This window comes from Trematomus bernacchii, unplaced genomic scaffold, assembly GCF_902827165.1.
Source record: "Trematomus bernacchii unplaced genomic scaffold, fTreBer1.1, whole genome shotgun sequence".
Lineage (NCBI taxonomy): Eukaryota > Metazoa > Chordata > Actinopteri > Perciformes > Nototheniidae > Trematomus > Trematomus bernacchii.
The window spans coordinates 8859769-8884151 of NW_022987714.1; the positions used below are offsets into that span (position 1 = coordinate 8859769).

Sequence of the window (24383 nt, forward strand, 5' to 3'; positions counted from 1 at the left end):
GCCTGCAGGCTGCTTTGTGTATCGTACAGAGTATAATACAAATAATGTAATAATAAAGGAGCTTATATCTAGCATAAACTCAGCAGAACTTTAATCATGTTCTAACCAAATGTGTTCCTTGTTTAAAAGTGAGGGTGATAACTGGTTTACACAATGTTGGCAAGTACAGCTGTGATGAAGGTTCAAAGAACAATCATAAATGTTGCGTTTACACAAACGGTTTACTGTTGCAAAACACAATACTGTAACAACATGAGGAAGTGGTTTCTTAGGTAGAAGGGAGAAAAGAGGTGAGGCAAACCAAGGGAAAGCACATACATGTATTAACTGTGATCCAACAGTTTCATAATCCAAATAACAACCAAGCATGGCTCCTCTACCAGTCTTAATTAGCAATTGTCATGATTAATCATTTGTAAATGTGCTCACTGTTATATTGCTGTTCAAGCCATGAAACCTAGTTGTTGCTTTTAAGGTCACATGCTTTGCATAATTACAGGGCTGTTTTCTTACTGGATTCTAAAGTCATAAAAGACAAAGGCTAATCCATAAACCAAAGACGAACAGGGTGGAGGGTTATAACAGTGTAGGCGATTAAAAGCATACAAGAAAAAGTGATATTTTCAAACTGGATTCTTCATAATCATGCCATACAACGAGGATTCAATTAAGAAAATGCTTCCTAAGGTAAGATTAATGATCAACAGATTATTCTCTCTTAGTCAAACTTAACATTTTAATAGTATATAAATAATCCATGTATATTTGTAATGGTGCTCCTTTTGTATTCTTTTTATTTTGAAGACGTATCTACGGAAACATGTGGCCCATGAAATCTACGATGCATTGACTCACTTTAAAAGCCTTGTACCCTTGATGGATAGATACGGTAAGAAGATCAATTAAACCTAACAATCTGTTGTTGAATGTATTTAACATGAAACTCCAACAAGTGCTGTAAATTATAGTCATGGTTTCATTATTTACAGTTTACAATGATGGCACCACAAAGAACTTGATGAGTCTAACTGGAACCATCCCTGTCATGTTAGAAGGTAACAATGACTTTGCATTTGTATAACTCTATGAAACAGCTACAGTATAAGCTGGAATTTAGTGGGGGAACTGATCAATTTGAATCACAAATAATGATGATACAACTCATAATTTCTTAGAATCTACAAGATAAACATATATATTCCCCTTTTTTAATACAAGACCAAACCTACAACATCCCGGTATGCCTGTGGATTGAAGAAAGCTATCCACAAACTGCTCCCATCTGCTTTGTCAGACCCACACATGAGATGATGTTAATCGGTGGACAGTATATCTCCAACAGTGGTGAAGTCGTGCTGCCTTACCTGGAGGAGTGGAAATGTGTGAGAATTTTAATTGTTATCTTGTTTTCTTTGAAAATACTGAATGTAAAAAGGGATGGATAATGGAGTTATTACATCCTTACATTTGTTTGACTTTTCCTTTTTCCCATCAGGGTGAATGTGACCTACTGAGCCTACTCCAGGTGATGGTTGTCGTATTTGGAGACTTCCCTCCCGTGTGCATGCAGCCTCATCCAGAGCCTGAACAAGCCCCTTGTAAGTTATGCTTACACAGGCAGGAAGCTAGTTGCCATGTTGTTTCAAAACAACACTACCTATGCCCTAGATACGAGTTTATCACAGATCCAAAGATCCATATCCAGGCCACACCTGTTCAATGTTACTCTAGGTTCATTGCTCTTAAATGTAGAGCTGAAAACAATTTCCTTCTCTCAACATGTTTATGAATTTGTTGTGACTGATTCAGGCCTCTCTAAAATGAATAATATATTCCATATAGGTTGGCTGCAATTCCACAGACAAGCAGAGGTGCTTTCAAAGACTGATGGAAGTATGCATCTGGATTTAACCGGTGAAGATGATCTACCTTTCCAAGAACATGAAACCAACTGTTAGTCTTTGTGGAATTTTAACCATATTTGTATTGTGTGTGTTGCCTGTGATGAGGTGTTCAATGTGTAAAGTGTCAGATGGTATCTATTTGTTAGTTTACGGTTAATAAATGTATACAATTCATACAAATGGATTATAACATGATGTATGTATATTTTTCCAATGATTTAGACTGTAAAAGTCAAGCACCTGATTAAAACATACTGACTGGGTTTAGTTGTGAATGTATGCACCATATCATTTGTTTTTCAAATGAACATAATAGCCTACATATTGAGGGCCTATGTTTGAACACCAGATTTCTTAACAAGCAGCTCATAAAACGGTACCATAACTGCACCCAGTTTGTTTGCTTTTATTCACAAATGTTTCCGGCTTTTGACCAGTGAAGAGAAAATGTAACAATCCAAAGAACGCACACATAGCCAGCCAGTGTATATTGAAATGATAACCCAAACTGTTGTGAGAAGTGATTGATTGATGCTGGTACTGTAAATAAAGAGTCATATCAAACATGTCTGTGTGTATTATTGTGGGGCAACACATTTCATATTATTTTCCAACATGGTTTGTATAATGACTAAGTACGCTTTTGCACTAATATAGCCTATAATATGTGTGAAGGAAACTCACCTAAGTAGGACCACGCCTTGAGAACAACTCGTCTACTGTTTACGTCATTTGCGTACCGGAAACAGTCAGGTGGAATACCGGAAATTCCTTTTGTTTTCTATCGGATATTTGTTTTTCGGTCTCATTTTAGAACTCCTAATAAACTGTTTACTAAAGTTTCTCAAATTATTACATCTTGTCGCATTGACAACAGATACATTACTCGTGTTGGACTAGAAGGGTTTCTATAGACACCGAATCATTGTCTTAATTGTAGTCGGGCCCGAGGCTCGGCTAACTTTAGCCTAGCATTAGTCGTGCTAGCTTAGCGTGCTAGCTGTTAGTCTAGCTTACTTAGAAGCCATCCGTTCTTTCAATTTACTTATTAACAATAGCGGTGAAAACTAAAACTGAAAACCATGGCAGTTGTCAACGACGGTGTTCTGAAGAAAATGCTAAAGGTACGTGTTGCATCACTTGCTGGTCAACAGAAACGTTAGCACGTTAGCAAATGTTACCGATACCTAACAGGACACTCGTTGAGCATGTTCACATTTCCTGGACATATGGAATAGGATCTGTATTGCTTAATAAACAGACGATTTACAGTACTTTAAATAATAATGTGGATTCTTTGAGATTCCTCGTACATATTATTGTGTTGACCTAGATCCTACAGCCACCTAACGTTAGCTACACTCACGTATATGTTTAATATAAACGTTTCAGTAAACAACCATTCCTATATTTCAGGATGACATTATGTGTCTCTTAAATTTCGTTTGTACAGCATTGATCCCATTTGCTAGGCATACTTGTTTATCAACTGTTGCCAGAGCAATACTTAAACCACTGTTATAAGGATTAGTATTAAGTATTTATAATGTATGTCTATCATGTACAAATATTTAATGTCAGCCATCGTTGACAATTCTAAGTAACGTTTCAGGCTTGTTAATGTACATAATTAAAGTTCAATATACATATTAAATTAAGCATTGCGTGTAGCTAACAATTGATGTGTTAGCTTTGAGGCTGCACATTTTCCTGGAATAATAGAAATACATATGTATAATATGCCTTTAGCTTATACAATATATAGATTTCGAAAACAAATATCTAAACAACTCTGAGCTATTATGGTCCAATGATAATCTCTGTAATATTTTCAACAACTCAAGAAATAAACAGTTTCAGGTAGAGGGCCATAAACTGTTATTTGTCATGAATCAAAATACCAAGATCTTGTCCATGGAAGAGCACACTGCATTATTATCCTAGAATTGCCTGAACATTTACTCAATTCAACTCCTCATATCTGTAGCTGATTCATCTTCATTTTACATCCCTTTTTGTATCTTAATTCCTTAGAAACTTCATATGTTATGACTTTTCTGAGTTAATACACCAGTAGATATTACAGTGTATTTTCTGACTTTATTGGCTATCATTTTATATCAGATAAAGTTATAGTTCCTTCATTTGTCACTTTCTGAACACTCTGTTCTCTAATCTATTTTAGTTTTTTTACTCCTTATGCTAAGCTCTAACACAAGAAAAATATTTTGGACACCAAAATAAATTACTACACACTGACACCACACAAAATTACTTTAGGATTAAAATACATAACTTATTAGTTGTGGCAACTACGTCTGAATGAGTTACCTAAGTGTCAGCAATTCTGTCTAAAATGTAATGTATACTAACATACATTACTTTTTCTCTTTCATCTTTTTGTTGTTATTGTCCAGCAATACAAGTACAGGGACCTGACAGTTCGTGAGATAACCAATGTCATCAGCCAGTACAAGGACTTGAAGCCGTTGATGGACGCTTATGGTAAATCGAGTTATACAGAGCTCATGGTTTTGTATGGTTATATATTGTATGCTCATATGATGGCAAATATATACATTGTTTCGTTAATTGACATGTCATCTTCTTTTATTTAGTGTTTAATGATGGCTCCACACGAGACCTATTGAGCTTGACAGGAACTGTTCCAGTGAGCTACAGAGGTAAGGAATGTTTACAGTGCTTTCTAAATACAAATGTAGTTCTTTATAAAAAACGTATTACACATTGTTTATTTGTGGGCGTAGATAGGTGTCAGTTCTGTTTAGTTTGTCTGATTTCCTCACCTACTTTTTCTCTGGTGTGCTCACTCTAACTTGCTATTTATCTTGAACTTTAAAAAAAAAAAACTTTCATCAAGTAGCAGATGCTTCTGTGTGTCAGCTTAGGAAAGCACCTGACTAGCATAACGTATACAATTTCATATTCAGATGTATTTACTCTAGACTAGACATCGTATAAGTGTGCCTCAAAATAACAACGTTTGTCAAGTTCTGAGAATGTTGAGACTTAAAAACATACTATGAAATCAAATTATAATATAGTGTGTGTTTTTCTCCCCTGTAGGAAACACCTACAACATCCCAGTGTGTCTGTGGTTGCTGGACACATATCCCTACAACCCTCCCATATGTTTTGTCAAACCTACCAGTGCCATGATGATCAAAACTGGCAAGCACATCGACGCCAACGGCAAGATCTACCTGCCTTATCTACATGAGTGGAAACATGTAAGTGTCTCAATATTTTTAATCATAGACTATTTATTTAGGCAAGGACTGACTATGAAATGCTTAGAATTTGAAAATATAGATTGCTCATGTACTGATGCTATAGAGGTTTTTGAGCATTCACTGCATTATTTACATTTTTTAAATCTCTATAATGTGGCTCTAACTTACGAAAATATGTACAGCAGTTGCTTTCCTGTTGATCATTTGAAATAGCATTCTGCATTTGTCGTCTTGCTCAATAAAAACATGGCCTCTCTGTTTGTCTTACAGCCTCAGTCGGACCTGTATGGTCTGATTCAGGTGATGATCGTGGTTTTTGGAGAGGAGCCTCCTGTGTTTTCTCGGCCCACAACACAAGCACCATATCAGGCGTTCCAAGCAGCTGGACCCCCTAACCGTAAGTGACTTACATTGTTGTCGTAAACAGGGTAATATAAATGTTTTTTTAATATAGTGTCAGGAAGGACAGAGTGACCCACAGACTGTTTTAACACAAAGTGATATGATGCTGATTTACACTGAACACCAATCAATCAGAACACTGTTTTTAATGAGTCATGGCCACCCATTTTTTGACTGTCTCAATAAGAAAAGCGCCATTACAACATTTAAATTCTTATGCATACATCCCTTTAAGAACATAATAACCTGCACAGAGGTAGGGTTAATAGCTTGAACTACTTTAAATGTAGCTAGTTGTACCAAACAAATTGCCAACTGTGAATATGTTCCAATAAACTGCTTACATAAGACTGTTTTCTAAAAAATCCATTCTGATTCATCTTCAATAGTTTTTTTACTATGTTTTTTTCTATAAATGTGCTGTTGAACAGTTTATTCCAGTTTTTATTTTCATTTCACATTTTGTATAAAGGTTAACAGAATTACAAAATATGTTAAGGCCATACTAAAGTCTTCAAATAGATACAAATAAACACAATTTGTTCACATATTTTCTTAAGGTACTTAAGAGTGAATGTTAAACTGTTAAAATACTTTTTTAAACCATTTTTTGTGATTACATACCCATAGTAGTTGCCTAGAGAAATCAATGATGTGTGTTAATTCATATGTCAGTATTTCATACTGTGTCAGGAATCCTCATAAGGTGTATATGATGGATATTGTACACCAGCATCATGGTTTTAAAGAGATGCATTTATTTTCTGAGGCACTAGATGGAGCTCAGGTACTACCTCTTCATTACAGTATTGGAAAGGGAATGTTGAATGTCTACTAGGTAAATGTAATGATAAACCACCAGGAGTGGATAATTTAGTTGGTACATTTCTTAGATATGTTGCTAATTTTGTTGCAGAGCCTATCTGTCATATTATAAATTTGAGTATTGATAAATGTATTTGCCCACAGACATGGAAAATAGCAAAAATTATTCCACTTGCAAAAAATCCAGCTGGACCATTTTCTGGTACAAATAGCCGCCCAATAAGTTTATTACCAGCGTTAGCAAAGATAATGGAGAGAATAATTTTCAATCAAATACAAAAATACTTTGAAGGTAACAAACTTAACACTGTGTATCAACATGCTTACAGACCTGGCCATTTGACATGCACCGCTTTAACACAAATGACAGATGACTGGAAGGGCGAACTAGATAATAGGAAGTTAGTGGGTGCAGTACTACTTGATTTTAGTCCTGCTTTTGATGTCATTGACCATTCTTTGTTGTTACACAAGCTGGAACAATATGGTTTTAATTTTGAAACGCTGAGGTGGTTCGAAAGTTACCTGACAAATCGAAGTCAAACTTTTTTTTTTAATGGAAGTCTCTCAAAGATGAAAACAGTCACTTGTGGAGTACCTCAGGGTAGTTGTTTGGGACCACTTTTATTTTCTATTTTTACAAATGACCTACCATTAGTGTTAGAGAAAGCTAAAATTGTAATGTATGCAGATGACTCAACAATATATTATGCAGCATCAACTACAAGAGAGTTGACAAATGTTATGAATAAAGATCTACTATTGATATCAGAGTGGGTCATAAATAATAAGTTGGTACTTAATGCGGGAAAAACAAAATCGTTATTAATAGGATCAAATCATCAGTTAAAAGGTGAACCAAAATTGCAACTACATTTAAACCATATTGAAATTGAACAGGTCAAGGAGACAAAATTGCTAGGTATAACCCTGGATCATAAATTATCTTGGTCTAAACAAATTGATAATGTTGTATGTAAAATGGGAAGGGATGTGTCACTTGTAAAAATAATTGTAAAATATTTGCCAATGGATGTCAGTAGACAAGTTTTGGATGCTTTGGTTCTGTCGCAGCTTGATTATTGTTTGGTTATATGGTCTAGTGCTGCTGAAAAAGATTTACACAAACTACAAGTAGCACAAAATAAGGCAGCACGATGTGCACTGCAGTGCTCCGACAGAACCAGAGTCACTGAAATGCTGGAGACACTGAAATGGTTAACTGTCAGACAGAGGTCAACTTATATTTTGTTAAATTTTGTCAGAAATATTACAGTGACTCACTCACCAGATATATTATCACAAAGGTTTATAGCGCAATATGCACAACATAACTATCAAACACGACATACAATAGAAGGAAGGTTTGTATTACCCAAATCTAAATCAAATATGGGACAGAAAACAGTAATGTACAGAGCCATGGTCAGCTGGAACTCTGTCCACATCATTCAGGAAAATTATCAAGTACATTTCAAAAGGTTGCTAAAAAATTATTTAAGTATTATAAAGTACATTTGAACTGTGTCTGTGGCTATGTATGCATATATTATTATGTACACTTATTTGTATTTACTTTTGTTTGGCCTTAGGATGGCAATAATTGGATGACCATTTTAGTTTTCACTTCATACAGCACTGTAAATTGCATGAAATTATGAGCTGAGCTGTTTTGTTTTAATTTTGTTGTATGTATGTTTATGTATGTTTTGTGTGTGTGAGGACCCCAGGAAGAATAGCCAATGCTCATGCTAGTGCTAATGGGGATCCTAATAAAGACATAAAAATGTGCTTTTCTGAGAGTGACAGAGAGACAGTATATTTGTCATGTATTGGCCTTGGATCTAATGTTCACACTATTTCTCTACCTCAGCTTCCTATATGCCTGGCATGCCTGCGGTCTCACCCTACAGCCCAAATCCTAACCCGGGGTAAGATGTTTGCAAAGCAGTTCTAAAGCTCTCTACTCCTGCTCTCTAGCAAACAAACCTGTCCTGGCATGTTTGTTTTGGTGGTTTCTTCTCCAGCATATCACATGGAGAATATTTATAAACCACTGTTCAACTGATTCCATTACTTGTATTCTGCTAGATGTGGGAAAAGGAAAAACAGATAGAATGAGCTGCGTTCTGATCAGTTATTTATTTTTTGCAGAGGCTACCCAGGATACCAATACCCAGGAGGCAACTCCTACCCAGCCACTGCTGGCCCTGCACACTACCCCAACCAGACCCCAGTTTCCACAGTGGGTACGTATCACATTATCCGGGGTGCTTTATTTCTCTTTCCCAAGTGTACATTTTAAAGTTTAAAATTAGATTTTGCAGAAACTGCACAAGCACAGCAAGATACAAAAGAAGATGTAATTTTTGTGTTATTGCTCTTGTATTGCAATACAATATTTGTATACTAATTCACCCCCACCCCCTCAAAAAAATACAACAATAGAATGTCCTCGTTTTCATGTTAGTTAACTCGTTATTAAGACCTTTGACCTTTTGACTTAAACTCTCTTGCCCTCTGTGTGACTCCGGTGGCATCCCGATCTGCCAGTGAAAAGGTCGTTAGTGTAACAAGAGTGGGGGGTATTAAAGGCCAAAGGGTAGAACAGATCTGAAGGGAAGGGCAACGTCCAACCCCCAGCTATCACAGTATCAACCTCAGACACAGTTCTAAATTTAGGATGGGAACAGTAACTCCACACAAATGCAGACCTGTGATCTGCTGCCCAAACATCAGTTGGCAGTACTACACTGCAAGGCTGCTCATGAGCAGCGGGCAGGAGGAGCTTTATCTCTCCTATATTTAGTAAAAGGGAAGAAATGGGTTTAGCCCTTGTCAACTCTGACATTTGTAGTGCTGATTCCACACTGCCCATTAGGTGGTCTTTACTTTGAAGACATCCAGCAGTGTTTTCCCACATATTTTAACTGGTAGTGTTCAGGGCGCTTTGATAACACTTTACATTTGCATCTATGAACTCGATGAATTCAACTCAAATTTCTGCTAAAAACTGACAAGAAATACATTAAATTAACAACTTAAATAAAATAGTTTAACAATTCCACATTAAACCATTTCTGTTAGCTCGTTTGAAATGGAAAATGAAATGGCTCAATTCAATTGGCCAATCAAATGGTTTCAGTTAAATCGGTTAATCAAATGGCTTGTTTCAGTACACCAATAAAATGTCTCAATCGGCTCATCAGAAGGCTTGTTTTTGTATCTGTTATTTTCTGTTTTGTCTGTTCACTGTCTGACCTCCCTTCTTAACGTCATCCTCTAAAGGCCCGAGCAGAGATGGCACCATTGGCGAGGACACCATTCGTGCCTCTCTGATTTCAGCTGTGAGTGACAAGCTTCGCTGGAGAATGAAGGAGGAGATGGACAGAGCTCAGGCGGAGCTGGACGCCCTGAAGAGAACCGAGGAGGATCTGAAGAAAGGACATCAGAAACTGGAGGACATGGTCTCGAGGCTGGACCAGGAAGTGGTGAGAAATCCTACATTTGTTTAAAAGTTGTATATATATTTTTGTTCCTCTATGACAATATGAAATCACAATATTTCTGCTAGTCCGAGGTTGACAGGAATATCGAGTTGCTGAAGAGAAAGGACGAGGAGCTGAGTGAGGCCTTGGAGAAGATGGAGAACCAGTCGGAGAACAACGACATTGACGACGTCATCGTGCCCACCGCTCCGCTGTACAAACAGATCCTGAACCTGTATGCTGAGGAGAATGCGATTGAAGACACTATCTTCTACCTAGGAGAGGCCCTCCGCAGGGGCGTCATAGACCTGGAGGTTTTTCTTAAGGTGACCACATCAACAACATAACTACCACTAATGTATAACATGATGTTTATAAAGTAAGGATGCGTTCAACTTCAGACACAGAATTGACTGTAGGTCAACGCATTTGGCCAACAAACAATCATAATGTGCACCTAAAGGTAAACAACATAGACTGTGGGTGTTTATAATGAATACAATGGTCATCTCCCGCAATTCCGTGACCGTGGAGAGCGGAGGTTCGTTTCTCAGTGGATTTGTAATCTATGAAGGGTTTAAAAATGTTTTAGCCCCATGCCCCTCGCAGGAACGCGGGCAACATTTTTTAGAGCCCTAAATCCAAAATGGCTGCCATCACCATAGGTTGAAAATTAGCTTTTCAATGTTTTGGCTTACAATGTTGTTCAATACATGGTTGCTGGCACTTTTTGGGTCGAGGAATTCATATTTGATGTTGTTTTGACCTATTTTTGACCTTCAAATCCAAGATGGCCGCCGATTTTTCAGCTCCAAAAGGTCGATTTTTCAACGTTGTCGTAGAGCCTTCATATTGGGCTCTAATGAAAGCTATGCTCATGCTGAGTTGGTCATCTCAGAGGTCAAAAAGGTCAACATTTGTGGCTGATGAGAAACAAACCGTTGCTCTCTATGCTCACAAATGTCTCATTATGGTCACTAATTTATGAATGAATTCAGTTGAATTTGATGACAAATGTGTTTAATAGAATACAAGGTATTACACAAGTAATTTAACAAGGCATTTAACCTGTTAAGCCCGAGAGGCCCCTAATCCGGGGCCTGCGGGGTGTTTTTTCACGAAACTGTGTCTCAGGGCTTCTTAATATTTAAAAACCTATTAATGTGTCATACCCACTTAACGGGAAGAAACTCAGCTAACTTACAATACGAACCATTTTTACCGAAACAAAACACAAGTCTCACAAGAAGCGTCTTAATGAGCCCTGAGCGAAAAAATGCTAACGCATTTAGCACAGAACTCAATGGCATTAAAACGATAAAAACGCCCCTGAAGGTTAATCCAATGGTTAATCCAATGTGTCTGTAAAAAAAAATCTATATTGATTCTGACTTTTCTACATCCAACTCACAGGTTTATTGCTTTGAGAAAAAGGATGATTCATTTACCCCTTTTAGAAGTGAAGGGTTGTTCTGGGAATGTCATTTTCGAGCCTGAGACCTGAAAAACAGGCTTAACAGGTTAAATTGAATTTACAACATTACAATAGACCGCTACTCTTCATCTGAATCTGTTGAACCTCCGCTCTCCATGGTCACGGAATTGCTGGAGATGACCGAACTAATGGGCCAAACTCTCACGGAAACACTTTCCAGGAAGACTTAACAGAAGCTTTTATTTCAGGAATCCATCACACAGGCAGGAAAACACAGAGACAAGAAATAAAAATACCCCAGAAAGAGTGTATGGTGCATGCAGGGTGAGGACATGAAGCACCCGAATAGAGTGCGGGGTACACTGTTCAGACTCAACACCCACTCAGCATGGCGCTCTTTCAAGCGCCACCCAGTCCTAATAGAAGATGGGGACCTGAGGGATCGCCTCACACGGCTCATCGAGTCAACGTCTGATCCTTTCGCAAATGATGTAATGTACCACCATGCTTGTTGGAGGAAGTACGTCAACCACACACACTTCAAGCCAGATGATGCAATGCATCTTCAGAATGTGTCTCTCTCAGAGGCAAGGAATTTGTTCTTTAGACACGTGGATTCCATCATCTTCACTGAGCGAGAGATCCGTTCACTGCAGTCTCTTTTAGCAGAATACAAACGCATTGTCGGTGACTATGGCTATGAAGTGGGTGATGTCAAATCGTCGTATGTCAAGGGCCTGCTCATTAATGAGTATCAAGAGACAAAAGGCTTCAAAGAGAGAAATCAAATGAACAAGAGCCAGTGGGTCTATGATCTTGGGGGAGGAGGTGACTACATTGAGGCTGCCATCTCATCCCTTGGCATCAGTGATGAGCAGCTGCTCCAGAACCTGGCACAGCGGTTATCTAAGAAGGTCAAAGACACAACTACTGTCCCCTGGCCATCTCGAGGAAGGCAAAGAGGTATGCAAGTTGCTGTTGAAGCTTTTGACCTGGCTAAAACAGCCTGAGAGAAAAACTGCTGACATTAGCCCTGCCACACTCAGTCTGGCCTCCATGATCACCTACCACATTAAACAGGGTTCGTACGGGTGCTGGAAATCCTTGAAAATGCTTGAAATTTTATGAGGTGTTTTCAAGGTTTGAAAAGTGCTTGAATTTTGGGAATGGTGCTTGAATTTGGGATAAAGTGCTTGAAATTGTAAATGCTTTACTTCGCTTTTTAGATTAAAAGAAAATAAAGAAGTCGGAGCGCGCTTAATTGCTTCGCTTTTACATAAAACAGCTCCACTCCGGCCTGATGACGAGTACCTCCGGATTTGAGCTGTGAACGAGTACTTTTATCTGGTCAATTTTTGGCAGTAAGCTTCTAGCATTTACATGTAGAAAACCTAAAGCTTTACGAGAGCAGAAGTCAGGGAAACTCAGATCATTGTGACAAAGATTGACATCATTGACATTTCAACAATTTCCCAATTTGGGATCAATAAAGTACTATCTATCTATCAGGGCACAGGTCAGAACTAGGGCTACATACAATAGAAGGTCCAGGATGAACATGCACATTGCCCGATATCATCAGTAGTAATACAATCAGATGCCAATGCCTAGTTTGTTTTGTGCGCACATTGACAGTGGAATGTAACGTAATCATCTTGTGTAGATACCTCATAATCACACATGATAGTAGTGGCGGTTCGCATTTGTTATGCGCAGGAGGGGGTAGGGAGGCGGCGAATAACGCAAGGAAAAAGCAGTACAGTTTGGGATTAGCCATTGTTAGTCCAGTGAAGGTAGGAAGCAGCACTCACCCAGAGGTCAACAGTCATTGGTTGTCCAAGTCCTTGGTTGTATATAGCATAAAGAACATCTGATTTAATGTGAGGTAGGGAAATAATCATTTGAGTATAAGTATGTGTATATAAATATGTAATTTACAACAGCTGTAAGATGCTTGAAAATGCACCTTGAAAATGCTTGAAAAGTGCTTGAATTTGACTTTGGAAAAGGTGTAAGAACCCTGAGTACAGGACAGCGCACTACCACTGCTATTAACATGGGCGTCCATGGCATGACGAGGAGTAAAGATCTGGTAGAAACTCTGCACAAGAGTGGTGTCAGCATCAGCTATGCAAACACACTTCTCCTCTATGACCACTGGGCTCTGATGGATCTTGAGGCCTCAGCAACCTGCCTACAGGAGATTGCAGACAGCAAGCCAGCCATTGTGATCGTCGACAATGATGACTTCAAGATTGATACCATGACAGGCAACTCAACTGGAGCCCATCAAACAAATGTTATGTTCGTGTAGCCAGAGAGCTATGAAAAGAAGCCAGATGAAGAGACCTTTTGGAGCTGAAAAATTGGTGGCCATCTTGGATTTGAAGGTCAAAAATAGGTCAAATCATCAAAACAACATCAAATATGAATTCCTCAACCCAAAAAGTACCAGAAACCATGTATTGAACAACATTGGTGATGGCAGCCATTTTGGATTTAGGGCTCTAAAAAATGTTGCCCGCATGTTTGCAAGGGGCATGGGGGTTATTTTTGTTTTAAACCCTTCATAGATTACAAATCCACTGAGAAACGATCCACTCTCCACGGTCACGGAATTGCTGGAGATGATCCAACTAGAAGCCTATCTGTGTATCAGACAGATTTCAAGAGACAAAGACATACACACACTTGAGTCCTGAGTGATTTTAGCCTTAATGCCTCATATTCTCTTTTGTTACAGCATGTACGCCTTCTGTCCAGGAAGCAGTTCCAGCTTCGTGCGCTCATGCAGAAAGCCCGCAAGACTGCCGGCCTTAGTGACCTCTACTGACCCACTCTGACAGCCAGGAAACATTCATATCTTCATGCTCCCTTACTCTCTCCTCTTCCTCCTCTCTTTTTATTCCCATTATTCCCTTTTATGTCTTCTAGAAGCTGTCCTCTTTTTTTATCTCTATACAATCTGTTCTTATGAGACAGACTTCGCAGCAACACAAATTTAAAATGCAACATTTATGAAGAACTGGGCCGTCCCATGTGGTCACAGTTCTCGTAGGAAATAATTAGTATTTTTGATCTGACCAAATAATTATTTGAGATCTTAATGCATTACCCATCATGACCCATTTGCACCAACAATAAGTAAAAGCACTGTGACAACATTGTGACCCAGGTGCTCCGGTTGACACAGAAACATGCATAACACACATGACATACTGATAGTGACGTGAAAGCCTAGTTTCCTCTGTAGTGTATCTGTGTTGGCGTACTGTTGGTTACTGTGACAACCTGTACATGATGCACAGCAGGGAGCTGGTTCTGTTCGCACTCCCTTTGCCAGACAGTCATTTGGCTAGTAAGCACAAATTGTTAGGGGCGTGTAGAGAGGGGCTTTGTAAAAAGAACCCATGTGTCCACTCTCCTCATAATGAAAAGGATAGCCCCGGGGTATAAATACCCGGGCCAACCTTTCAGGAAGGACATGGGGCTCAGCCTCAGGATTTAATGCTGTTCAAGTCATGTTCGGTAACCATGGAGTCAAGAGATCACTTTTCATACAGTACATACTGTCTTTTAATTGGTTCAATTTTGAGCTACTCTGCCACACTATTTGCATTTCCTGTTCACCTGTCAGCTGCTCAGGTCTACCCTCCAGTCTGACTGCATTAACCAGTCAATCTTGTACAGTAGTTGTTTCACTCTGGATGACAGACTTGACATGCTTTATTGTAATGTATTACAAAGGAAATTCTGTTTTTCTTTTCTTTACTTTTCTATCGTCTTTGTGCTGTCCTCTTATTCTCAGTCCTGCTGAGAGGTTTAAGTTTTCAGTAAACATGGGAAAAAACGTTGTGAATAAAGCTGGAGCATTGGAGGGTACAAAAAAATCAAAACAATATATTGTACTAATCAAAATGTTAACTTATGTAAAGTTTGCAAACAGGTATCATTTAAATTAGCCTTTTACTAAATGCACTTTGAATTGTATGATAGATTATCTGCTGTTATTGTTTTTCTTGTTTCCAATTCAACCATAGACCACCTGTTCTTTTATATCTGTAGATTTATGTAAATCAGTACAAATAAATGGAATCTGATGTAGATCTCATTCTTTGATGGGTTATTAATAACAGAAAAGTGAAATGTAAGTGTTTTCTCTGTTGCACACCTATTGGCAATGCCAAACTACAGAAAGTAATTTAATATTTGTGAAGTAGCTGTAATTTAGAATCCAGTGGTTAGTTGTCAAACACTAAGTAAATCTTTTAAAATGACTGGCGTCTGTTAGCAAATGTAGCAGAATCTAAGATTATGTTCACCTTGTGCTGATTTCATACAGGAGTTTGAGACTTTGATCTCTCATAAAAACCTCTAATGTCAACAATCCCAAGCTGCCTTTTGCTCGCATGACAAACAGTTAAAAAAGGACAAACACCACGTTTCACTATCCAGGCAGATTTATTCAATGTTAAAGCAAAAAATAATCAATATCTAGCTGCCATGACAGGTACAATTCTTCAGTGAAGGTTGTAACATGAATAGATCCTAAACATATTAATTATAAATAATACCGTCATTTTTCTCTTACCAGAGTGAAGTCAAATAAATACAAAACCCTTTATGGTATTTATGTGCAAACAAACACCTTCCAAGATCATTAGTTTCTGTTATGATTCATAACCTGACTCTAGGCCATGATTGTAGCAGACTCTTTCCCGTTTGGTTCTCTGTTATCGCTTAATGAGTTAAATTAAGTCACTTTGTTGGCAGCCATTCTAATTCTCCTTTCTAACCAGCATCTTGAACCTTGACTTTTAAAATATGTTTCTGTCAGTGCACTTGTGGTTAACAAAGGCTTCAATTTGCCAACCAGTAAACGTAGCATTGATTACTCAAGGTATCACATTGATATGTGCAGCAGCAGCATTATGACGACTAAGTAGGAAGCTCTCCTCATAGTGAATGGAATGTCTCCATTAGACTCCAAATACAAAATAAAGAGATGACCAAGTGGAAAAAAACAACTGGCAACAATCACAGAACACACAGAATAAATACAAACTACAGACAAGGAGTGCAGAGAGAAGCAGTAACGGTGCACAGAAACATTGCAGTACATAGGAGTGTTTACGCTTACAATGTAGAGGCCACACTTTTCTTGTGTAGACAGGACAACAACAACAGGTAGATAGGAGGACAACAACAGATACACCCTCCAACACAGGCTAAGCTCGAAGGGGTAAAATACCAGTTGGGTTTCCACATTTTCAGTCATGGAGGCAGGACGCTGTAAGGGAAATGACACCCATGTTTTAATATCTCAAGTTAGAATCTAGCCTCCACTGGTTTAGCTACACACACACACACACACACACACACACACACACACACTTGGCCTTTTTAGACATTCAGAGGTTTCATTCGCCTGTTGTGGTAAGGGGCAAAGGAGGTACAGGAGGAGGGAGTCAGAGTGGCTTCAGAGGAAGGCTCTTCACAGGGTGAGCTCCTTCTGTACACCCCACAGGGTCTCGGCGCTCTTCTGCAGCTGCTTCTCCTCTTCGGCCTTCAGGGTCATGTGAATCACATCTGTCAGGCCACTGTTGCCCAGGACACAAGGGACGCTCAGGAACACCTCATCCTTCACTCCATGCATGCCCTGTCAGAGGAAGGGGATAAAAAGGTATTGATACATGATATTCAAAGAATGTTCAGTATGTGGATGCAATCCGATGAATTGTATGATATAGGATTTGGCCAATCTTTTTACCTGGACCAGTGTTGACACAGGGTGGACTTTGTGCATGTTCTTAATGATGCTCTCCACCAGGTCAGCTACAGACATGCCAATGGCCCAGGAGGTGTAGCCCTTCAGCTTAATAACCTCATAGGCCCTGCAGAGAAAATACATAAAAGAAAAAATAAACAAAAGTCAGAACAGCATATTTCCTGGACAAAAGACAAAAATCTGTGTGCTTTGGTACTTGGGACTGTTTGTACGTTGTCATTGGAAATTAGCTCAAAAACATAAGGCCTAAATTCAAAGAGAACACTTTTCTTTCAGAGTTGTATTGCAATATAAACAATTTACATGCGTAAATTAGGATGTCCAGGCTAATTTGGCTGGCCAGAATGAGATAAAGCAGGTACTTGTACAAACAGCAGTGAAACATAAACATCCCTTTTCTCCCTTAGTCTTATGGCGCATTTCCACCATGGCGCGGAGCGCGGTTTAAGCGTGCCGTGTCGTGCCGTGCCCGTTTTTGGTTGCGCTTCCACTAGGCCTAGTTACGGCCCGGCCCGGCCCGGCCCGGCCCGGCCCGGGGCCACTTTTTCACCTCTTTTCTGGCCCGACAAAATTGTGGTTCTATCGGGGCCAACAAACAGGGCTGAGTCGGGCTGAGTTTGCTAAACTAGAGAGAGGATCGCTGGCAAGGGGGCTACAACTACAACAAGATGGACATATTTGACCGTGATTTAATTGTAATACACGTTTCAAAATGATGCCGAAGTAACAACATACTGATACCGGTTAGTAAAAACCATGAATTAATGCTTTGGCAAGTCTGCAGACAGACGGCAGGCGAAAAACCTTTTAAAATGCGTGTTTTCTAGATGGAGATTGGCTAAGCTAACGCAGTATATGCTCCGACCGTCCACACTCACAACAACGGCCTATACAGACATAAATAAAGCAGCGACTGTATTCACCATGACACAGGCAGTCTGTGGTTTGTACTTGTTTAACTTTTGTCGAGTTTCTGAACATATATAAGGAGCTGTGAGCTCTGAGTGCTAACAGCTAACGGCTGTGTTGTTTTTCTGGGGTTCTCACTGAAGATGACGTCACGGCTCCGCCTACACTGCGTTACTATAGTAACTACCCCAGTTCCTAAACTGTAATGGAAGCGCAGCATGAAGTGAGCCGGCCCTGTTAAGGCCCAACGCGGCCAAGCAGTACCGAGCGTGGCCGAGGCCGACCGTGTGGTGGAAATGCGCCATTAGTCTCTTTTATTTCCTGAAAATCAACCCTTGTGTTATACTATTTTACCTCCTTAAGAACTCAGCTACTTGAATATAAATAAGGTGGACTGACAGTGACATAATGGTAAAGTATCAAAGTTTACAGGGTAAACTTTCACACATAAGTATTATACATAGCAATGCTATTATGTTGGTATGGTTAGTTAAAGGTAGGGTAGGTAAGAATGGAGAAACCAGCTCGAGTGCGCTAGAATTTGAAAGTACACAACCGAAAAAAAATCTGCCCCTTCCTTCAGACTTCCTTATAGAGCCCCTCCTCCAACACACACACACGAACATGACCAATGAGGGCACGAGATAAGTTTGTGCACGAGATGGAAGGCTGACAGGCAGGTAGGCCATCCAGTTATTTTAGCCGGGCTGGCTCAGATGATTGGTCGTGCTTTTTACAGTACTACGGCTTCCACAGATGACATTTTTTTATCTATTCATTGTCAAAGCATTTCATATATTCATTGCTATCAGGATGTTAAGAGCATTCCATGGAATATAACAAAAAGTGTTTCTGAAGTGAATTACCTACCCTACCTTTAAAGTCTTCAATTAGGGCGAACCTGTCTTTTATCAGGATTCAATATTGTCTGGTGTTTCATTAATGCAGACCTGTGAGAGTAAGCAAAGCCATGAGGACAACTGCACGGTATTACGGCCCGTCCACACGGCGGCGTGCGTTGAAGCTTGCCGGCGGGGGGGGGGCTGAAACTCGACCAACAACCAATCACATGAATCTCCCGCCCCGGACACACAAGCACGCGGTTTGATTGGCTAGAGCTTGTACTGGCATAGGATTCGATTGGCTGACGCTTCCGCCGAAGCTTCAAAAGTTGAACATTGCTCAACTTTCATTGCGAGCAACGCTTCTGAAGCTACGCTTCGCTCCCACAATGCAGTTTGGCGAAACGTGACGTCACCCCATTCAAAGTGAATGGGCAGAAGCGTTGAAGCTTCAACGCACGCCGCCGTTATGTTATGGGGACTAGCATAGCTTTTGTGTTTGCACTGGCTACCAGGCACCAGTAAGCCAACAACACAGAAGTGTTTTGTGTACCCGCCTCTGCTTGCCTTTTGGCCCACATCACTGATTACATTCCTTTCCAGGGCTAGTGAGCTCCACTAGATCTTGATCAAATTGTGTATGTAAGTATGTTTTTGATGTTTTTGTAAATAGGTAACTGTCACAGTAAGCTAATACATCCTATAAGTGTGTTTTAATAAAACATAATATGTATGGCTTCAACCTCAGATGGACGGATGACCTGTATGCACATGGCCGATTGATTTGCTGATAAGATTCATCAGTGTGGGAGAAAGAAAAATGTGGTTTGCAGGGAAGTTCTTTCAGGTCATTGGTGGATTACTGGAAACTATTGTTTACTCACCCATCAACCACCTCTTTGTGAATAGCCTTCCAGTTCTCACCGTCACCCTCAGTCCCCATCTGTGGGTTCAGACCCTGCAGAGACACTCCAGCAACATTCACACCGCTCCAAACAGGCACTGTGAGAAACACACAAAAGTGATAAATGAAATGGAGAATAAATGTAATTGTGGCAAAATGATGCAGCTGTATTGAACGATTTGCAGTACACCAACAAACAGGAACACTGCAATGTGCAGACATTTTATTTTTAGTCAGAGCTTCATACCACTGGAGTCTCCATGTTCTCCGACGATCCAGGCGTGGCAGCTGGAAGGGTGGAGGTGGAGCTTCTCTCCAATGAGGTGGCGGAAACGGGCGGAGTCCAGGTTGGTGCCAGAGCCAATGACGCGGTGACGGGGGAAACCACTCAGCTTCCAGGCCACATAGGTCAGGATGTCCACTGAAAGGGTAAAGGGGGACAACCCAAATTAGGAAGGTGCTACTCTCTTCCAGTACCCCTGAACACTATTTCAAGCCACAACTGCTCTTCTCACATTTCCCCTCCTCCCTCACTCATTCAAACCCCCGCCTGTCTAACCTGGGTTAGACACCACCATCAAGATGCAGTTGGGGCTGTACTTGACGATGTTTGGGATGATGAACTTGAAGATGTTGACGTTGCGCTGCACAAGGTTCAGACGGCTCTCGCCCTCCTGCTGACGGGCTCCAGCTGTCACCACCACCACTTTGGAGTTGGCTGTCACACTGTAGTCTGAAAATCAACAAAACAAGAGGGGTTCTAATGGAGCTGCAGAGTTATAGTTTCAGTGAGAGTCAAGTTTACATACCAGATTCAAAATAAATTATTCAGGAGTTAAAAGGGAAGATATTTTTGTGCGTTCTCACCTTTGTCTCCCACAATCTTTGTCTTGAGGAAGAGGGATCCGTGCTGCAGGTCCATGACCTCACCCTTCAGCTTGTCCTCCATCACATCAACCATGGCCAGCTCATCACACAAGTCCTGTTTGTATAAATATATATATAATGAGTCATTCTGGCTAGGTCTGCAACTTACACATACTTTTATTCTTCAGTTAATCAGTCTCAGAGTCATTCGGAATATAAAAAAAAAAAGACAGAAAATAGTGAAGAAATGTTCATCCCAGTTTCGCAAAGTCCAAGATAATGTCTTATATTGTCAGTCAGAACCAAAATATATTCAGTTTAATATGATATAAAGCAGAGGAAAGCATGAACTCTATATTTGAGGGTCTGAAAATATTACTTTAATGATTAAGTAATCATCCAAAAACTGTTTTGGTCGATTAACTCATCTGGTAATTCTGAAACCCATACACTATTTAAGAGTAGCTTTTATTTCATCAATAAAGCTACAATGAGGCGTATTCACAGTAGCTGGTATAACATGGATATAAAGTCACGAAACATACCATTCATCTCTGCCTCGACTGTTGAACAGCATTGTTAGTTGTAAGACCTGTGACCTAGTTTCCCTGCAACTCTTTTGTTTCGGATTTGGAAAGGATCCAGCTTCCTTGCGGGGAGTTGAACAGGAATAAATAAGGGAAATGCAATGTTTCCTGTGAATTTTTTTATAATTGGAAGCTTGCAGTATTTTTTTAAATGTTAACCAAGCATTACACACGCAGTCAGATTCCAGTAGATAGCACACCTTTAAAGTTAGTTTGACTTTAGGTTTCTCAGTTGAATTCCTTTATTACTTCATCTAATCTGAAATCATAGAACTTTCTAATATTTATCTAAGCTTTTTCTTTTCCAAGGGTTTACCCTAAGTCTTATGAGTTATTTTGTTTGATGTACTATCACTGTTTGAAAGCTGTCATCCCATCTACTTTCCCTTGATGCTGATTTCACCAGCTCTTTTACTCACACATCCCATCTTTGTGTCTCACCTTGAGCAGTATGCTGATGGCAGAGGCCATGCCCACCATGCCGACCCCCACCACCGTCACCTTGTTCCTGCTGCCAACAGGCTCCTCTTTCATCACATGGCTGATTAGCTTCTCCTTGGTGGACATCTGTGTGAAAGTAGAGAGGTGTTAGGAAACCCAGATAAATAAAGGGGCAGGAGGGGGGGGCGAGTGTGGAAACAGAGAGGCAGTAAAGGAGTGCTACATTACGTATGAGACAGTTTGAATGGGTTGTTCCCCGGCGTACGTGACTGCTCTCTCATCCAACCATGAGTCGGAAGAGGAATTCCCTCTTCATCTCAGAGAAATAATTGATAGTGTGCCCTCCCCCTGACAACCACAATTTCCGGGTTCCCTACTCCTTAAGTCAACAACTCTTATCTCATGTTTACTTCCTTAAATGGCAGTAATTCTTGCTTCACAGGGCCACGCTGGGTCTCTATGGCGACCACTGCCTGGAAAAGTACTGCAACCGGTTTCCATCCAGCAAAGACCATCCCCCACTCACTACTATTTGTGTTTCCTGGTCAAGCAAGCATGGCTGAGTGCTCGCGCTTACAGGCTGTTACAGGCTCTTACATCATCAGCATGTCTAGCCTGGATCTTTAGTGATGTGGAGACGAGCACGTAGTGTAGAGCCTGACAGGATTAATGCCCTGTAATACCTTCCTTCAAAGAGTGTTTAAGACCTCTGCATGGGGAATTTGCACACAATAGTAGGAAAGACATACCCAATATCCCTTTATCCTATTATCTCTCGCTCAAAGGGGCAGGAGGGGGGGCGAGTGTGGAAACGGAGAGGCAGTAAAGGAGTGCTACATTACATATGAGACAGTTTGAAGATTTGAGTTAATCTTTGGATTATATACATTTTTGGGGATTTAAAACAAGTAGCGGTTATACATAACTGGACCACAAAAACGTCTCTATGCAAACTTGCATTATCATGTTTCCTTGTACATTATGACATTTACTTAATTTGATCAGAAACAGGTCAGTGGGGGTGTACTTAGCTCTGATGGGGTGTCAGGTATCACGGTTGAGGGCCAGTAGCTGGCCTTTACTTGCACCATTGACAGGAGACTATATTTGTCTCTGCACTTTTGAATTTTAGACTATATGATCAGACAAAACATCAGTATATCCAAAAAATGATTTGCTTAAAATGCGGGAGTAACTTTACTAGCTTGATTTAGTTTCCACTGTGAAGTCACAGAATTTAGTTAGAACATCTACTGAAGATGCCAACAGGATGGAACTTAGAAAATGAATGAATTAAATACTTATTTTAAACTTGAAAATACAGCGAGGTATTGACCTGATACACAATATAGCAAAGTAAAAAAAAAAAAAATCCAAGACATACAAATAAGAAATTAAGATGAAAAAGCAAAATGATGATGGTAGTAAAACCTAAAGAATATATAAAATGTAAAGCAAATGACACAACAAATAAGAAATACAAATGGAAGTGAAATGGGATAACATTTAGGATACAAAAAAAAAAGAGGGAGGCTTCAAACTGTAAATATGTTGAATAATATACCATAACAATGACATGAACGCAAATCTGGCAAATCACTGATAGTGATAGTATATCTGCAGCACCAACAGCGCTCCTACCAATATCTGCTTTCCCATGGGCCAGCAGATTGATGCCACAATGATCTATGTCAGCTTCATGTATGGCCCACTGCTGTGTGGATGCTGGTCTCCATGGGCAGCAGAGGACAATGGTGTCTTCTTGTGTAACACTGCGTATATTGAATCAACATACAATCTGTTGTAACAACAGAAACAGATCCAAACCACTTTCACTTAAGGGTTCTTATATTAACCTATACTATTGGGGTAAGCTATTTGGGGTATTTCCAATAGAATATTTCATAACAGGTGTTCCTACAATTTAAAGCATCGTTCTTAAAACCAATTCATTTACTGGCATCAGAGTCACTGCAACAAGTACATTACGCAGACGGGCCTACATCCTGTTGCTTCGGCCACTCTGTTTCACAAACATAAAAACCTAAATACACACATTTTACACTTGCAGACAAAAGGGTAACCGGTCAAAAACTGAAGATGGATGCCAGCCTCACGAACAACTAATCAACATGATCGATACTGATCAGCGACAAATGCGCATCTAGTCCCCCTTTAAACCACTCTCAATGTGCCGGTGAATGGCTCGTATCACTCACGGAGATGGCTGTGGTGTAGGCTGCCGTGGGATATGTAATGTATCTTACCTTGAGTCGTTCAGTTAGAGAGGTGGAAACACGAACTGGAATGTGTATGCTCCTCCTGAGTTCAGCTTTTCCGCAGAAGTGGTGGTGCAGAAGGGGAGTCTCCCGGTATTTAAAGACAGCCTCCTCCGTATACGTAACGTCACGTAATGTCTGATTACGTGACATTCCACATCCGCACATTTGGGCGCGTGCTGAATGTCACGTAATCAGAATCCTTCCCACAGAGGGGGAAATGTACGTAGTTACAGCAGAAAACGAGCCACAGACAGCTTCATGTAACATGTTACATATGTTACATGCATTAAAAAGTACTAAGTTATGATATAATACAAAATAAAAAGTTTCATAATTTTCAGAATGCACATCCTGTAACAGTTCTTAGGATTTAGCAGCCAGGTATATAGCACAGTACTACAGAAAATGTGGAATCTGGGTGATACAAGTCTGCTGAAATATATTCCTTCTAAACA

At 39.9% G+C, this 24383-nt stretch overlaps 3 protein-coding genes across 3 annotated transcripts; 2 read left to right on the forward strand and 1 right to left on the reverse strand.

Moving 5' to 3' along the window:
* Nucleotides 1-566: 566 nt before the first annotated feature.
* zgc:123278 (uncharacterized protein LOC641569 homolog) lies at nucleotides 567-2446 on the forward strand. Its single transcript, XM_034141694.1, has 6 exons — nucleotides 567-687; nucleotides 805-889; nucleotides 990-1055; nucleotides 1219-1382; nucleotides 1496-1598; nucleotides 1843-2446. Exons 1-6 carry the CDS (start codon nucleotides 646-648, stop codon nucleotides 1956-1958), a joined length of 576 nt encoding a protein of 191 aa, XP_033997585.1. The 5' UTR covers nucleotides 567-645; the 3' UTR covers nucleotides 1959-2446.
* Nucleotides 2447-2656: 210 nt separating this feature from the next.
* On the forward strand, nucleotides 2657-15419 carry tsg101a (tumor susceptibility 101a). The gene is made up of 10 exons (XM_034141692.1): nucleotides 2657-3028; nucleotides 4322-4409; nucleotides 4523-4588; nucleotides 4992-5155; nucleotides 5429-5555; nucleotides 8259-8316; nucleotides 8540-8634; nucleotides 9674-9876; nucleotides 9960-10199; nucleotides 14052-15419. Exons 1-10 carry the CDS (start codon nucleotides 2987-2989, stop codon nucleotides 14139-14141), a joined length of 1173 nt encoding a protein of 390 aa, XP_033997583.1. The 5' UTR covers nucleotides 2657-2986; the 3' UTR covers nucleotides 14142-15419.
* A 331-nt stretch (nucleotides 15420-15750) lies between these two features.
* ldha (lactate dehydrogenase A4) lies at nucleotides 15751-24013 on the reverse strand. Its single transcript, XM_034141693.1, has 8 exons — nucleotides 23914-24013; nucleotides 21647-21772; nucleotides 20619-20733; nucleotides 20311-20484; nucleotides 19999-20172; nucleotides 19732-19849; nucleotides 17079-17202; nucleotides 15751-16967 (listed from the first exon to the last, which is right to left on the reverse strand). Exons 2-8 carry the CDS (start codon nucleotides 21770-21772, stop codon nucleotides 16803-16805), a joined length of 996 nt encoding a protein of 331 aa, XP_033997584.1. The 5' UTR covers nucleotides 23914-24013; the 3' UTR covers nucleotides 15751-16802.
* Between the last annotated feature and the right edge of the window lie 370 nt (nucleotides 24014-24383).

Bases quoted from the DNA above. Each gene is read 5' to 3' on its own strand.
- zgc:123278 (XM_034141694.1), top strand. From the start codon at position 646: ATGCCATACAACGAGGATTCAATTAAGAAAATGCTTCCTAAG. The intron at 688-804 runs GTAAGATTAATG...TTTATTTTGAAG, and splicing joins TTAAGAAAATGCTTCCTAAG to ACGTATCTACGGAAACATGT. The intron at 1,056-1,218 runs GTAACAATGACT...TTTTAATACAAG, and splicing joins CATCCCTGTCATGTTAGAAG to ACCAAACCTACAACATCCCG.
- tsg101a (XM_034141692.1), top strand. From the start codon at position 2,987: ATGGCAGTTGTCAACGACGGTGTTCTGAAGAAAATGCTAAAG. The intron at 4,410-4,522 runs GTAAATCGAGTT...TCTTTTATTTAG, and splicing joins GCCGTTGATGGACGCTTATG to TGTTTAATGATGGCTCCACA. The intron at 4,589-4,991 runs GTAAGGAATGTT...TCTCCCCTGTAG, and splicing joins TGTTCCAGTGAGCTACAGAG to GAAACACCTACAACATCCCA.
- ldha (XM_034141693.1), bottom strand. From the start codon at position 21,772: ATGTCCACCAAGGAGAAGCTAATCAGCCATGTGATGAAAGAGGAGCCT. The intron at 20,485-20,618 runs GTGAGAACGCAC...GTTGATTTTCAG, and splicing joins AAAGATTGTGGGAGACAAAG to ACTACAGTGTGACAGCCAAC. The intron at 16,968-17,078 runs GTAAAAAGATTG...TTCCTCTGACAG, and splicing joins CTGTGTCAACACTGGTCCAG to GGCATGCATGGAGTGAAGGA.